This window comes from Aphelocoma coerulescens, chromosome 1 (genome assembly GCF_041296385.1).
Source record: "Aphelocoma coerulescens isolate FSJ_1873_10779 chromosome 1, UR_Acoe_1.0, whole genome shotgun sequence".
NCBI lineage: Eukaryota > Metazoa > Chordata > Aves > Passeriformes > Corvidae > Aphelocoma > Aphelocoma coerulescens.
Window position 1 is genome coordinate 13,343,462 of NC_091013.1, and position 16,944 is coordinate 13,360,405.

The 16,944-nt window shown below is 37.0% G+C and overlaps 1 protein-coding gene across 7 annotated transcripts in view; it reads right to left on the reverse strand.

The window, feature by feature from the left end:
• The window catches only part of POLA1 (DNA polymerase alpha 1, catalytic subunit), a 188,026-nt gene that overhangs the window by 111,189 nt on the left and 59,893 nt on the right, over positions 1-16,944 (reverse strand). For all 7 annotated transcript variants that reach the window (XM_069034628.1, XM_069034547.1, XM_069034801.1 and 4 more), the window contains exons 27-31: positions 9,317-9,349; positions 7,663-7,755; positions 3,363-3,568; positions 1,950-2,082; positions 796-927 (exon numbers count right to left, since the gene is read on the reverse strand). In XM_069034628.1, coding sequence (XP_068890729.1) covers positions 796-927; positions 1,950-2,082; positions 3,363-3,568; positions 7,663-7,755; positions 9,317-9,349 — 597 coding nt within the window. The remainder of the gene's footprint in view (positions 1-795; positions 928-1,949; positions 2,083-3,362; positions 3,569-7,662; positions 7,756-9,316; positions 9,350-16,944) is intronic.

Consider the following 16,944-nt stretch of genomic DNA (forward strand, 5'->3'; position numbering starts at 1 on the left):
TTCAGCTCATCCAGCTGCTTTGCAAAAATAATTACAATGCAACTCCTTCAGCTCCCTTCTTTCAACAAGTATATTCTTCTCTTGTATTGTGCCACTGCTCAAGCCGCACCCGTGGCCCAGCTCTCAAAAGTCTTGGCAGCTTCAGGATGCCAGGCTAAGAACTCTCAATTAAGTCAAATACAGTATCTTTCAGTTTTAAAATAATGAAGGAGCTGAAATAGTCACATTGTCAAGTTCATCAGCTTGGCCTAAGAGGTCCCTTGGTCCATCTAACTCAACTTTTTTTTTAATTTGCAGAACCAAAGTGGAGCATGTATTTGTGAAATAATGATAAGCATTTATAGGATAAACACCTGAAACCAGAAAGTGGCTCAAATTTCCCAGTCTATACATAAGAGGTACTGCCAGATCCAATGACACAGGTTGAAACTGGAAATAACAATGACACTATTTAACCAACAACAACAATCAGCTTTCCACCAATGACAGGTTCTTACCACCAGAATTTTCTTCTACTTAAAAGGAAGACTAGGTATTTTCTTTGAAGTAAGTTCTAGCTCCAAACATGAAGGAATTCAGTGAAATTTTACCAGCCACTATAGGGAAATAGTTGCTGAGCTGATCACAATGGTTCTATGAAACTAAATTTAGTACAGAAAACCAACTATTTTAAAATTTAAGACTACCTCACCAAAAAGAAATGCCAGAACATATTTTCCCAGGAGCTGAGCTGGTTTTCTTTGCCACATCTCAAAACAATACCTAGTATTTAGCTATAAAGAAAGACATTTTTACCTGACAAATGATATATGACACTGTGTCTCCTGCCTTCACCTTTCGGCCTCCATGAGAGTTTATCCACATGGCAACATGCACATGTGGCAAGGTTTTTTTGTCAGGATAATCCTGGGGATCTTTGGTCAATGCCTAAAATATCAAAAGGGAAAACAGAAACATACCTGTGAGAAAAATGTGTTACTTCAGTGATGGACAGCTCAGAACTTTAAAAGACAAGATTACATAGTAGCTATCTTTATCCTTCTACTATTCACAAGTACATCTGAAACACAAAGTAAGACGAAAAAACTGTAACAAATGTATTTGCCATATGTTAAGCCCTAGGTACCATTCCTTCAAACTTTATAAGTATTATTAATAAAACAAAAGAAGGCTTTGACAATTACCATCTGAAAGATGCATTAGAGTTCAAAACAGTTATGATCATAATGCAATTGTTTTAAAATTAAACTAAACTGAAGATGACAGTATTATGCAAAATACAAAAACAGAGCCAGAGATTACCCTGTTACTCCTGCTCCTGCTAAGGTCATACAGTAAATCTGTGTATCATGTAGCTAAGTGTACTTAACAAGCTCTTAAGCAAGAGGATACAACTGAATTTAAGTATTTCCATGTATCTCATACTACTGAGATTCCACAATGAGTTTTTCCTTTAAATAAAATAAAATGCTACATTTAAATATTTACTGTCATCCCAATTCTTAGAAACAACTTCTACACTTGACTTAATGGTTAAATACTTTTTATTCTGAAGTATTAAAACAGAGGAACTTTAGGAATTTAAAGTGAACATTTTGCTATATTTATCTTTTACTGGGACACTAAGTGCTTTTAGAGTATTTGCATCAGAACATTCTTTTTTAAAGTCAACCATAAAATTCAGTGGTTTCTCTACATTCATATGACAACCTGAACACATTTCTTAACTGAGTGACACAGTCTTACAGAGCAGACAGATGTCCAGATGGCGAAAGAAAGACTTTGGACGGACATTTGAGGAATCTCTTCTATTAGAAGCATAAGAGGGGCATGTAATACCCAATTCATTGGTGAAACACCCCCTACATAACAATATTTTTGTCAGCAGTCAATATATTCAGGAACAGTAAAGTTTTTCTGAGACAGAAAAGAGCTGCAAGATCATTTACCTTGTTTATTTCAAACTGATTAGCTGGGATCTGACCACTGACCACATTTTCTCCAATTTCTATAAGTCGCCTTTGAATATTTTCCACGATTATATCTCGGGGCTGATCAGAAAGAATCTGACCAATTACATAGCTGCAAAAACAGTACAAAAAAATAAGAAAAGCTTGACACATGTGAAGCAAAACCATCACAATAGACACAAATCTGCTCTTGTCCCAGGTTTTCTCTAGACATTAAAGAGCCTGAGGATGAAGTCTAATGAAAAATTTATAGAAAATTGCCAGTATATTTTATGTTGGGTTTTATTTATTTGCTTATTTTACTAAAAGCCAATTATTGCTAATAGTTCTAATGCTAAATAGTGATTTGGAATGGTTGAGTCCAACTTTCTGTTTTCTGCTGCCATATCATTTTTCCATTTATTATTCCATAGCAGGTATCTTAAGATGGGGGAGAAGAGAACATACCAAGTAAGCGACGTCTTGCCTATTGCTGCAAAATGTGGTTGGAAGATGTGCCAGCTGCAGAAGAGTTAGTCACTAAAGAACACTCTCCAACATTTGTATAGCTTTAATTACTAATACATTCCTAACTTGGAAAAATTTGCTTCTATTATGATGCATCTTTTCTTAGAAAATGCAAGTCTTAAGAACAGTAAGCGTGTGGTGTATTTTCACAGATGCGACAAGTATTCATTTTTGGATACATTTGGACCATGAGCTTTTTAAGTTTTCAAGAGGCAGTACACAATATGAGTCAGCACCCAGATGACCACCTCTCCACTCTCTCCAATTTTCTTTCTATGGTGCTAAATGTATTACTTCTACTGAATTAAAGCATTAAAATGCCCTGTGCAATGACAATTAATAAACAGTCAATCCAGTATCCATCACAGTATCAAAGAAGGATGGCATAGTATCATTGCAAAAGGAAAGAGAAGCAGTCTTGGGGAAAGGGATCACATCCTCAGGCTGCATCCAGTGCACTTCCAGATTTTTTAGAGGGTGCTGAAAGTGCTGACCACCAGCTACCTGACTCATCTTGGAAAAAAAAAAATCTGACCTAGAACTTATGACTCCAAATGCTGACAGGATCTACCATCTTCACAAGATTTCAGCTCTGGTTTATTAAATGGCATTTACAACACTGTGACAACTCAAAAGCACAGCTTCCACAGCAGATGCAAAACCAGACAGCGAAATTAGGAGACATTTGGACTTGCCCAGGTATATCCTGTTACCAATGCCAGAAGGTAACATTTACCATCTCCTACAAAAAAATCAACTAAGTCCTAACACCGATGTTAGTTACCAATCTGTGCTCTTCAGAAAACAACCACACAGTATCAAACATTTATCAATCATGTACTGTTTAAAACAGAGCAAAGTAGACAATGCCACACAGAAACTTACTTTCCAGTCTGTTTTGCAAGATCACACCAGTCTCTCCGGACTATATCCAACCCTTTCAGTTCTTGCTTAGTTACATATTTCCCATCTCCTATTGGTTCCACAGTCAGAGCAGCGTATTTCTTCTTCTTTAACAACAGCAAGGACTTAAAAATTCCATCAATATCGATTTCCAACAATTTGTACAGCTTGTTCACTTCACTTTTGATCTGCAAATGCACCAACATTAAAAACAAATGCAACAACTTAACTATGGACAAATTTAACTTCAATCTCTAAATGCATTGTTCTTAAGTTTTAAAACAAGTTACACTATACACTGTGTATTTGCATACACATTTTAAAGACTGGTCAGATATCATTAATTAATTACACACTAGTAACTATGAGCTACTACTAAAATTAAAGTTCACCCATTGGCTTTTTCAGTATCTATGCCTTGGTATATCTAACTCCTTAACAAAATTATGCAAGGTAAAGAAACATGGGATTGGAGGACCTTGGAGATAACTGACTCCAGCATATTTTACTAGGACAGCTACTCCATCTAACCTCTCACATAAATTAAGCAAACAAGGGATTCCACAGCAGGGACTAACTTACTAGGGAAAGATAAGAGATGGTCACTTAGAAAATGCAAAAAGCCTTAAAGAAAAGCTATCCTGCAAAGGCACCTTTCTTTCTTCCCACTCTCACCCTAAACCAGGGAGGGGAGAAGAACTATGACTGCAGACCAGAGCTCTGTGCGTGCATGTTCACAAAAAACATGCATAAGCAAGCGTTTCTTTTACCATTCCCCACAATATACCTACCTTTTCCATAGCCTGATTTCCTTGAGAGGAAAAGGTGCTGTTTTTCTACACACAGGCTATGTTTTATCCATATACAAAAGCTTCAAATAGCACTTGATATGTTGTCTTAATATAGTAAGTACCAAGTATCTCTTACCTCCATTGTAAAGGGACAGAAGCACAACAGCTCAAAAAGCATGAACCTTAAACAACAAACTTTGGTTCCAGTACCTACTCACCCACCTACTGGCTTGGCTAAAAGTTTCCCACTTGCTTCTTTCTTTTTTCTCTCTTCATATGTTTTTACTTTACTGTCTTAGGTAACAATGTAAGATGTAACCAAAAGTATATATTTTATCACCATCTGTTAAAACCAGGTGGGGCAGTGTTCTTTATCTCTTCCATGACACATCCCTGATAACTCCCTCTGGAGGATATCTTCTGTTAATGGGCCATCCAGCCTCACTGCATGACTCATAAAATGACATCATCCATTGTGAGATGCCCCGCCCAGGGGGAGGAACCAAGCATTCCTGCCTGGGTATAATCTGAGCTTTGGAACACCACAGCCAGCCCTTACGTACTGGGTTCCCAGAGGACAAGAGCTACATAACCACCACTGGATGTTCAGAGGAGGGTCAGACCCCTCTACAAGATCACCACTTCACCAGAACCACTTCAAAGAGGATGCAGCCACCACTTAATGGGACTGCTACCACCACCCTGCCCGGCAGGGCGTCAGGTCCTTTCCTGACTGTCAGGTTAAGCCAGTGTTTCTGTACTATTGCCTCGTTACATATACTAGTAAAGAACTGCTATTCCTATTTCTCATATAATTAGCCCCTTAATTTCAAAATTATAGTAATTCAGAGGGAAAGGAGGTTACATTTTCCATGCCAAGGGAGGCTCCTGCCTTCCTTAGCAGACACCTGTCTTTCAAACCAAGACATGTACATTCTTCGACAGTATCTGCATATGCCAGGTGTCCTGTTCTGTCTTCATGTTCTACTCTTTACTTTCTTTCCCCTACAACTTAGTTTCCCAGTTGATTTTCAGTATTTCCACATTCACTCTTACCACCAACTATGAACTATCCTTTTCTCATGTCTCACTGAAGTTTGATATGGATTCGAGTTCTTTTGCCATCTAACAGATGCCCTCATCAAGAACAGTACATTTAGCATAAAATCTCACTGTTTTTCTATCCACCTTTGAACCCAAATTACCATTTTAACCAAAACCCTCCTTACACATTTTCCATTTCTGTGTATACATACGTGTGTGTACTTCATTTTTCTCACTTGGATCTCTGTTTTTTCTATTGTAGGAATTACCATTACTTTGATACCTCCCGTATATTTCTAAGTTTTGAAGGACATCATGAGGCAAAACCATTTTGCTAAGAGGTTCATACTTTCTTTGTTAAAACAGTCAAACAATTCCTCTGAATGTTTTTCGGCAATTTTTAAAGTATTTTCAATTTTTCTTTTTTATATCATACTAAACAAGTGCTCAAAAACCAGCAACAGTTCATTATGGAATGTTCTGGCAAATCTGATTCACAAGGATGCACAGAAAATGAGAAATAAATTCTGCTGACTAATGACAAAAAAGGGAATGGATATAAATAATGGAGGGTTAAGGGTGGGAGAGAACACACATGTTAGATGGGGGAATTCAGAAAGGATGTGAGAGAATTTCCTCCAATAAAAACCAAAATTAATCTCTGGGAAGAATGCTTCACTGCTGAAGACAACCCATAAATTCACACTTTACATCAGAACAGGGTACACTCACTAACTGCTCTCACTGTAATTGTTTGCATTAAACCTGTGTGCCTTCCATACAGTCTACATTAAAACAAGAATACAGTGAGAGCAATAGAAATAATCCTCACCTCTGAACATGAGACTTTGGGAACGAAATTATTATGCAGTGGAGCAGAGACATTTCTTAAGTGTTCCTCATCAAAACAGACAATTCTTTATCCTGATTTTTTTTTTTTAATAGGAATTACTCAAAACAAGCAAAATGTAAATGATCAAAGTGTTTACAAAAAAAGCAACTGTCACCTTCTTGAGAATAAACAAACAAACAAATGAGAAACATGTGAAATGAGACAGATATTAAACACTTTTTTCTGCCACAGAAAGACTATTGAAAGCCACAACTTCTGCAATTTTGATGCTAGGTTTGATTGTGCTGGTTTACAGGTATAAGTTTACTTACTTTTACAGTTTTCGTATTTTGTACTTGATTTTAATCAAAACATATCTTTCCATCCTTTTTTTTAATTAAAAAAACCCCTCAACTGATACATAACACAGAACTACAATGAATTTAAAAAGCTTAAGATTTTACTCTCATTAAGCAGCTGACAAGTTCAAACACTTACCAATTCTCTCAGAAAACCTGACTCTTAATTCAGAAGTATTTAACTTATTATGCTTATCCTGTCAGATTTCATAAAAGTTATTATTATTTAACTATCCTCTGTAATGTTTAGCCACCAAATGGGAGCACAGGGACAAAAACCAAACCAGAATGGAACCACATACACTCTACTGGAGTAAGATTAAGCTTTCTCATACACTACTGTATATACACTTGAAATTCTATATAATCTTGTGTGGCAAACAAACAAGAAAGACTGCTTTCTACCATGCCAGCAGCCCTCCTGCTACTCAGTTATGACATCAAGATACTATCCCATTTTCTGCTCCTGAACCCATCTACTTCTAAATGTACCCACTAGCATGAAGGTAGAAGTATTCTAAAAAACCCCAGAATCCCTCCCTGCCTTAAAATTAAATTACTTTTGTTTCAATTGTTTAAATTACTATACTGAATAAAACATCTACGCTTTCTTTGGTTTTTTAGAGTTTCCATGGCTATCATTTTCATCACAATTTCTTTCCTCTCTCAAAAACAGCTTCATTTACATCTTTTCTTTAGAAAGTTCTTACACATTTCTCACTTCTCTTCCACAATTTCAGAGAGCCACGAAACTTCCACATCATCTACTGCCAGCTCCTAATCGATGAGATCTCTTCTATATCTGGTATACCATGGAAATTAGTATTTGAACTTACCACTGGAAATCTGGTAACATCTTAAGTGTCATACAAATTACATAACTAAACAGAACTAAACTGAGAGATATCCCTCGTGAAAAAAAAAGTCCGAACTGTTCATGTTGTAATTGAAAATAATGTGGAGGAGAAATTGTACCTTACATTTCGGCTCACCAAATATTGAGAATCTCCTGCTATTTTTAGGATTAGTAAATAAAACTTGTTATGCAATGAAATCACTTTTAAAAATGCACAGAATAGCCACACCTGAAAAAGAGCACTCCGAGATTTTACTACTTTATAGATTCCATACATTGTGAAGTTCTTTCTCATGGAATATTCTCTGCTTATGCCATGGAATCCTCTCTTAATACCATCTTCTCTACTCAGAGTAAAAACACCTATGTAGGAAAGCTTTAAAAAGAAAAAGTTCCTCACCTTATTCCCCAGCTTGAAGACCTCATCCAAATTGGTGCTATTAGTGTTTATCATAATGGAATCTGTGTCTCCATAAATCACTTCTAGGTTCATCTAAATGAAAAGAATTGCTTTGAAAAACAAAAGAGAACCACTCCATCTTCTACAAGTCCCACATAACTTTCAAGGTTCAAAAATATCATAAATATACTGTCCCTTAAACACTAAAAAGCATACTAGCAGGAAAACGTAAAATAGATTTTTACTGATAGGTCTGTACATTTCATTAAAACATTTTAATTTAAAGAGAATAAAGAAACTTAAGCCAGTGATATGTTTAAAAGATCACTGTCCAGTTATGCACATAATATAATTAGGTAAAATTTTACTAAATGAATACTAGAAAAAGAAGTCAGTGAACAAGTCTGATCTTGAGAAACAGCAGGAACTCTGATCAGAAATAACTTTGGACTGCTACGACACAAGAAGATCACTTCCACTCAAAGACTGCTGGACAAATTCAGATAAGGCATTTAGCCAAAGTGTTTGAAAGGTAATGCCACAGTCAGATATCACATCCCATTTGCAGCCAGTACAATAGTACTGGGGAAAAAAAAAGAAAAAAAGAACTTAGATTCTCTATTTCAAGCAAATCCAGTGAAAGCATTGGCTAGTGGATGACAGCAACTGAGAATACCACAGCACTATCCAGATCAGGCCGCTCTTCTTAAACTTTTTCAGATTATGCAGATGGCTTCATATTTCCACCTTCCCACTCCCATCTTTTAACTTCTGCTAATCCAACCACCTGTGCTCATCCTCCCCAGGCAGCAGATCTTTCAAGGAATGCTCCTTTTGGATAAGGATCCAGCTACTATGACCCTCAAGTTTTATATTCCCAGGTTGAACTACTGAACAATTACACCCAGATATGAACACAAATATTTACTGAACCTTTTCTCTTTGACTGACACTCTGCCCCTCATATCATTTCTGATTCTCATTCTTGTAACAATTTGAATGCCTTACTTGGAGAAGACTGTATTCAAACACCAGCCATACTTCCATAATACTCTGGGATAATGGAGCAAATTTTAGACAAACTGAGGAACATAAAAAAGCCTGAGGTGCATATGAAAGGCATAGCAAGAAAAAAGGTGAAAAGAAAAACTGCCAACACCAGTAAATGTTACAATAGAAAAAAAACTGGCAGATACATCTCGTTGCATGATATTAATTTGAAAAAAAAAAAAAGAAAACCTGACATTTACAGTGGTGGAAAATCAATGCAGCTGTAAAAACTGCAACATGGCAATGTCCATGTTAAACTCCACAGAGTCAAAAAACCACCCCATGACAGAGTTTAAAGGATGCCAAAAAATAAACCATAACTAGCTGCTAGAACACATGGTGTAACAGGTCTATGAGTAAACTCTAATTAGCACTGTTGCTAATTTGCTTGAAACAGTCCCACATAGGCTTCAAGCAGGGTCCAGATCATATCTGTGGTAGGAAAAGAAAAAAGCTATAATCCATCAGGAAGGATTACATTTGTAAACCAGGCATCCTAAGAAGTGATTTCAGGTCTGTTTGGGTTACAGTTCTCCTTGAATAAAAAAATTTCACCAGGTGTGCTCTTTAACTGTTGTTGTTTAATGAAAATGCTCAGCATTACCTTCTGCACCATCTCCTTGGTATGCATCAAAATCTGAAATTAAAAAAAATAATCAAAGATTAGCGTATGATATAATTACAGGCTAACACATGCAAACATATCCATTAGGTTGCTAACTCCAAATGCTCTCACCTTTCAAAACAAAGCAAACCACCTCTCTCCTGGCAACACACAGTCACCTCAATACTCCTATTACATGAGTAAATTCTCGTTTGACCTTGTATTAATGCTATTATTAACTCCCCTAAAACAAGATTAAAACAAATCTCAAAATTGCATGTGCATGCACACATTCTACCTTAGGAAAAAAAGAACACTGAATCAGATGGCTTAAACACAACCTAATCAGCAAGTGCCAGAATTAAGTCTCTTTCAGTAATTTAGGTCCGTTGTCGCCTTCATATCCATCATCTTATCTCTTGATGTTACTGAATTTTTCCCCAAAAGCATCCTGTCTTTTTCAGTCCAGCCTGGATGGTGCTCACTTAACAAGACTTAGTCAAAAGGTTGATTACCCTTGTGATCTCAAAATACATCATCAAAAAGCAAACTCCTTACAGAAACCAGAACTGGGACAAGGAGCTGGGATAGAGACAGGATACAGATGTTGAATCAATGGGCAAATCTGTGTGTAACCACGCTTGTTCCTCAGCCAAGAGTGCATCCCAAGCTCCCCAAATGCTCTGAATAGCACCTCTCTGAACCTGAGAAATAGCTGTAGAGACCTCATGTGACTAGGCTCCTGCTTCCTTCTCTAAGTGCTCAGCACAGTGGAAGGTGGGGAGAGCACATCATCTGAAGCCACAGGTACAGCTGTAGCACAGAAAAGGGACAATCAAATGAGCTTAACGAAAAAGATGTGTAGTTGCAGCCGCAGGAAGAGGTTGGTGAATTCCGCACAGCTGCATGAGAACCAACATCTGGTCCACTCCTTCAGTCACTTGGCCACAGTTCCACTGTATTCCCCATTTCCTTCTTAGCAACATCCTGGTGCTCTGGCACATAGCTCCAGATTCCACTTCCCTGGTTTCAGTCCTTACCAATGCCACTCAGCATAAACCTCAGTTTTTCTTGAGCTAATCCTACTAGTCATATATATTTATACTTTAAATTTTCTTGAGGATTAATCTGAACCACATGTTACAGCAATGATAGATCAGAGTCTTGTTAGGTGTACCGGTTTGGCCAAATTTAGAAATACATCCTCTGAGAGAAGGCACAACCACCCCTCCCCCACCAGGTTCGGGAAAAAATAAATTTTCCTCGAAGGAAAGTGAAGAAGATAAAACTATTTATTTAGCAAACACACGGGAAAGGAAAATAATGTTAAATGGTAAAATCTCTCACTGTGGAGAAAAAACCTGGGAAAGTGTTAGAGTGCTCCCTTTGGTCTCCTCAGAGCTGGGGCTTGGCCCAGGGCCAGGCCCTCTGTGCCTGGTAGAAAGTCCTCCCAATGTGCTCTGATGTTACAGCAATCAAGCAGTCCAGTAGAAAAGGGAGAAAATCCGAAATTCCAGGGAAGGAAAAATTCAACTCTCAGTCTCTCTCCGGAGAACAAAGCAGCTGAACCACTGGCCAAAAAAACTGTTCTGGGCGCAGCAAGCCGGGTGCTTCCTCCCTCCCCTGCTGCAGTGGAGAAAACCAATTGCTATCTGTGTGTGATCTTGAACAAGCTGCAAACTGCTTTGAAAAAGTTTTGCTCAGTTTTTTCTTTCCCCCTGTCAGGCTCAGTTTAGAGGCACAGAAAGGCACAGGAATTAATTTCTGGGCATAGGCAGCGATATGGGATACACATCATAAGGTCACCCCAGGACATTAGGTGAACCCAAACGATTTGGAACTTTAAAGACAGTCAGGCAATACACTATTTCAACAGCTTATATCATATTTAGCAACCTTGTCTCAGTTTTACTATTTTCACATGTTAAATTGCAATACTCTTTGGCCATATTGGCCAAAAGGTAGAATTAAGACTCGTAGTCAAGAAGCCTGTGACAAGGAGCTGAGCAGTAGAAATCAGCAGGGATGAGGAAAGAAAAGGGACTAACAGGCAAGAGCTGTCTGTGCTCAGTGGAAATAAGATCATGTTCATGGAAATCTCATTATTTTCATAAAGCCAAGGAGTCTATACAGAAGCCAAGAGTCTTGACTATCGTGATGCTGACTATGGCTATTGCAGCAAGGAATTCTGAAATAGGTGAATCTCCACTTCTACACAACAAACAGGATGACAACACTGTCATTCCTTTAACACTAATGGCACGTTTCTTTAGTATTTCAGAACCTTTATACAACCACAGTGAAAGTCTGATGCTTTTTCAGTTTGTTTTCAGTTATGCACTGAAAGCTGTATTCCCCTTAAGGACAGGTTCAGTTCCAGACTATGATGTAACTTTGACACAGCTGACTCACAACAAATGTTCTTATCATGGTTATTCCCCAAGCACATATGGATATCTATGGATTTACACACTCTGGGTCAAGTTCAAAACATCCAGTTGATTTAAAGACCATCCACTGATGCTTCCAACTAGGCACTCAGACAATGTGATACTGAAGTCCAAAACTGCAGAAAGCTCAGCTGTCCTTAGTCTTCTTTATAAAACAGGAAAATGGTGAGCCTTCAATGCAGATTCCTGCTAGGCTGTACCTATCTGGAATCAGACGCACACAATTCCATTTTAATTGGAAGCTTTAAAAAAAGGTATTCCACTCCTATTCATCTCCTAGTGAGTGATTCAGACATTCAACCCCACCACCTTTTAATGGAGCTTTGAAATTATTCTAAAGACACATCACTGGTACATGACATCAAATTTTATATAAAGTAGTCAAAATTCCACCATATTCACCACCCCACAACCCTTCCTCTCACTTATAAGCTAACTCCTGGAAAGAAAGGTTATACCTCTCCCTTAGTACTCCAAAAACAAGCAGGAGTCCCTGAAACAAAATTGAAAAATTGGACCAAAAAGAAGAGTTTACACTGAAAAGAAAAAGAAGGTCTATCATTTTTCCCTTGATAATCTCTGGCATTTTCTACTTCACTCTCTGAAATAATTCTATTAATAATGAGAAAGATAACTTTTTTTTAAAAAAAAGGAATTCCCCCTACTAAAAAAATTATCTGGCTGTGCAAAAACCATTTGTCAATTGTCCCTGAGGACAGCAGTGGGTGTAGGTAATCACAACAAGAGGGTCACAGACAAGTTGGCTTCATCAAGTGACTGGCATATGCTAGTGCCACCCATTCTGACAGGAGATCACTTGTAAGTGCCAACAGCTACAAAACAGAAGGTTATAAAGTATTGCTAAATTCATTAATAAGGCAGTCAGTAGTTATCTGATTTCACAGCAACACCTGCATATTTATCCTCTCATTACCAACTGGATGATGGAATTTTTTCAAGCACATTTCAAAAATCTGCCAATTTCAAGTGTAGGAAAAAAATAAACTTTGTAGTTAATTTTTCCCTTAACAAAGTACAGCTGTTGAGAATAATTGTTCAAGATCTTACCCTGTAATGTCAACTGCAGCAGAACAAAGAGTATTTAATTAGCAAATCTATCCAGTAATTCAACACCTATTATATAAAATGCCTTCGTGATTTTATTCAGGATAATTTGCTAAGAGGGTTATTACTGACATTCAGATGAAATTTAAAATTCCTACGCAAGTCGAGTCATAATAGCAGTAATGATCGCCCCAATCAGGAGATACTGTGTCACACAAGGTTCTTTAGCAATGCAGCAGCCCATTTCCTGACTTCTTAATTCCTGGGCTCAGCTCAGTGAGAGCCCTTCATGCCAATATTTCAGTCAGCAATACATCCTTAATGGGACTCTATTAAAATACCTAGAATAAAAGTGACTTTTTTTTTTTTTTTGTTAAAGAGAATGACAGCTCTGCTATCATATCAATCCTGAGCAGTTTCTCAGAAATGCACACCAGAGGAAGAAGGGTGGGAAGACAGAAGAAAGAAGGAGGAGAATAGGAAAAATGGTATAGGGTAGTTTCCTTTTGCAAATAATACTGCACTGCTTATGAGAGCTGGATTGTCTCCTATTGCAGGCAATCCAAGTAGGAAGAATTAATTGCCTGGCAACCCGTCTGTACAGCCATGCCCCCTCCCCCCCAGCAAACATACACTTCTAAAAACGTGTGAACTTCTCAGCACAGCGAACATCTGTGAAACTCTTTAAACTTTTTTTCTTGTAAAAGCAAGACTAGCAACACACATTCTCTCACCCATGAACTGCAAGTCAATATAAACTGAAAGACTGTAATTGCAGATGAGCACTCATCAAACTGCAAAATTCCCTATTCTAATCCTACCCCAACTCACAAATTAATTAAATGAGATTGTGATTTAAGACAGGGAATGATTAAAATTAAATAAATATACAAAGAACAGCCTTACTATTATTTATTACATCAAGTATTTTTAAAGATTCCTTATTTAAAAACCTCTGAAGAGTACCTTCTGATGTGAGGATGCTTCTGTGGAAACAAGCTATGATACAAGCGTTAGAAACCAATGAGACAGGATACAAAACTAATATGCTGATGCAAAGACTTCTGAAAACACACATTTTCTGCAGAATCCTGGGGTAACAGACATGAAGGAACAGAAAGGAAGATTTGAGAGCAGACTGAAAAGAATGAGCACAGTCACTATAAAAACACTATACCAGAGAAGCATACACAAAAAAACAAACCAAAACAAACAAATAAAAAAAAGAAACCCACCGAAAAGAAAACGAAAAAAAAACCAAAAAACCTGAACAAACAAACAAAACAAACAACAAAAAAACCTCAAACCAAACCAAACACCCCTTGTGCATTCACTCTGCACAAGGAGAAAAACAAGCAGCCTTGAAGCAAAACTATCTGTAATTATCTAGAGTAGACCTGATATATTTTTCCATCTCATTTATTTATTTCTGCAATTATATAGTAAGAAAATAACTGTGTCACCTGCTTTAGTAATTCATATTAGCTAGTCTTTTCCATGGCACAGAGGAATAAATGGGCTGGAAAAACTGTGTTCCAGTAACACCACTCACTAATCTAAGTATTTCTGAACCTCTGCATTTTTGCAACCTATTCATTAGCTTTGTTAGGATATTGTCTTAAGTAGACTTTAGCACTGCTAAGCCACAGTCACATGATGCTGTAAAATGATTGTATTAAGGAAGATTTTCAGAAAAGGTTTCTATTGCTGGACAAAAAGGCACATATGCCCTAAGCATAAGTGAAAGAAAGATGGAGGCCTTGTTTGCCACAAATAATGAAGAATCACAATTTAGTCTTTTCATAAGACAATGGACTTGATTTAGAGAAGTTTGAGTGATCAGATTCAAGTAGTTAATAAGTTTGTTTCAAAGAGCTTTTACTGAGTATTTGCTGTACTTAGACAATACATTCAAAGTTACATTTCTCCAAAATGTACGCTCTTATGAAATATTAACAGCATCAGAAATACATCCCCAAACTGCCAAAGTTTTCCCTTCTGTGTTGTTTTGGTTTTGTTTTTCTTCAGAAATGCTGAAATTAAATGTTCATACTCCACCCAGAAAAGCTGACAGACAGTAATACAACTTTCATAGCTTCTGTATATAACATCAGTATTGGATGGAGCACCAAAACCAAAGGGAGAACGGTTCCAAGGGCTGAAGCAGTGTACACAAAGATCCAGTGACATGTGTCTGCATGACAACAAAAGGTAGAATCTTTTGCCTCACAAACAACAGTAACACAAAAAAGGCAGCAACAGAAATACGCTGAACACAAAAAAGTTATGTGTATCTTTGTCACACTTTGACATGGAATGCAAAGATAACAGTAAAACACAGATGATGATGATGATGCAATTCAAAATAAATTTGAAGACAATGTTCCCTTGGTTCCAGAAGCGATTACATCCTTAAAATTCTACAGTACTTCTATTTCAAGTATTTGTCGTGAGCTTCACTGAAGAGAATGGGAGAACCAGAATTGTTTTAAGTTGTGAAATTATTAGTTTTTCTACAAAATATATTACAAACTATGCTATACTAAAGCAAATTTTGTCTACTTTGGAAACAGTTATTTTGGTATTAGGATAAAAGAAAGAACAATGAAACATACTCTTGAAGCACTGAACAAAAGTAAAAAAAAAACCAAACACAAAAACCCAACCAATCAACCCATAAAAAAAAACAAAACAAAAAAGTAAAAAACCAACACAAACTAAACAAACCCCTCCCCCCCCAATACACAAAAAATTTCTGTGTTGGAGATAGTTTTACCGTCTTGGAAACACAGAAACGAGTGCTCAACAATGAAGTTGAACACTTGAGTGCACAGAAGGTAACTGACCCGGCTCTGACCCCACTTCCCAGAAGTGTTGTGTGTTCCCAGAAGCAGTAGGAATACAATGTCCGTGTGATAAGTAGCTGTGAAAAATGTCGGTACGGCCCAGGCATCTCCTAACGCTCCAGAGAAACCAAATACAGAGACAGTTCCTAGAGAAGCACCACGGCTCACAGCCCACCCATGGAGTTACTTTATTTCTAACTCGTTCAAAACTGAACACCTAAAACAAATAAAGAAGCAGGGATCCCTGGTTTCACTTCATGAAGAAACAAGATCCACAGCACCTAAAACCCCTTGAAGAATGTGGTACTCAAACAAATTTTGCCTCATTAACTTTTATGATCTTTTTTTATTCCAAAGCACTAAATAAATCTCTGCTTGATTAATATTTTGTACTTAACTCTAAGTTAACTGTAAGTTAACTATGTACTTAACTATATAAGATGCAAAGGTAGCTTTGCCTAATAAGACAGCTGCAACTGTATCAAAAGCTAACTATCAGAAACCACAAACAAAACCACTTCTAATTAAGAAAGAATATGACAAGCATTGTTCACTATTTCCAAAATATGTGTTCAGTTATTAAATATTTAAATGCATATAGACAAGTATATTCTCCATAGAGAAAACAACAGCATTTGTTTCAGTGGAATGAACAAACATTTAGACAGGAAAGCTTTACTTTGCTTTGTTTCCCAAACTGAACAGGTTTAACACATCAGCAAAACATAATCATTTATTTTTTTCACCAGAAAAAATAAAATGACAAGAACAGTAAACAACTGAAATTAATTACTAATAAACCAAGGTTTCCTGTTTAGTCAAACAAGTTAGAACCCAGTCAAGGTTTAAACCAGAGCACAGAAGTTTTCCTCTGAATAACAGCAAAATCTATACCAGAGTAGGGAAAAATAACCATACCATCTTCCACATCAGGTTTAAAACTACAGTGTTAAAAGTTATCTTTCAAATATATAAGCATGTCTTTCAATCTTGAAGTGATAGAAACAGAAGTACTGTCCCATCTCCAAGAAAAGTTACTCTCATAGCCATATAACTAGAAGCCCTGGAGAAATCAGGGAGTAATTCTCAGAATCAGTAGAGAAGACAGTTTTTCAAAAACATCAAGTATGTCTGTAAATAAGAAAAAGAAATAAAACTAATACTCCAAAGATTAAACGTTTTTTAAGCAGCAGATAAACTCAGTGCACTATCCGAGATGACGACAAACTTCCTGAGAATCACATCTTCCTCCCCCTTTTTGTTTCAT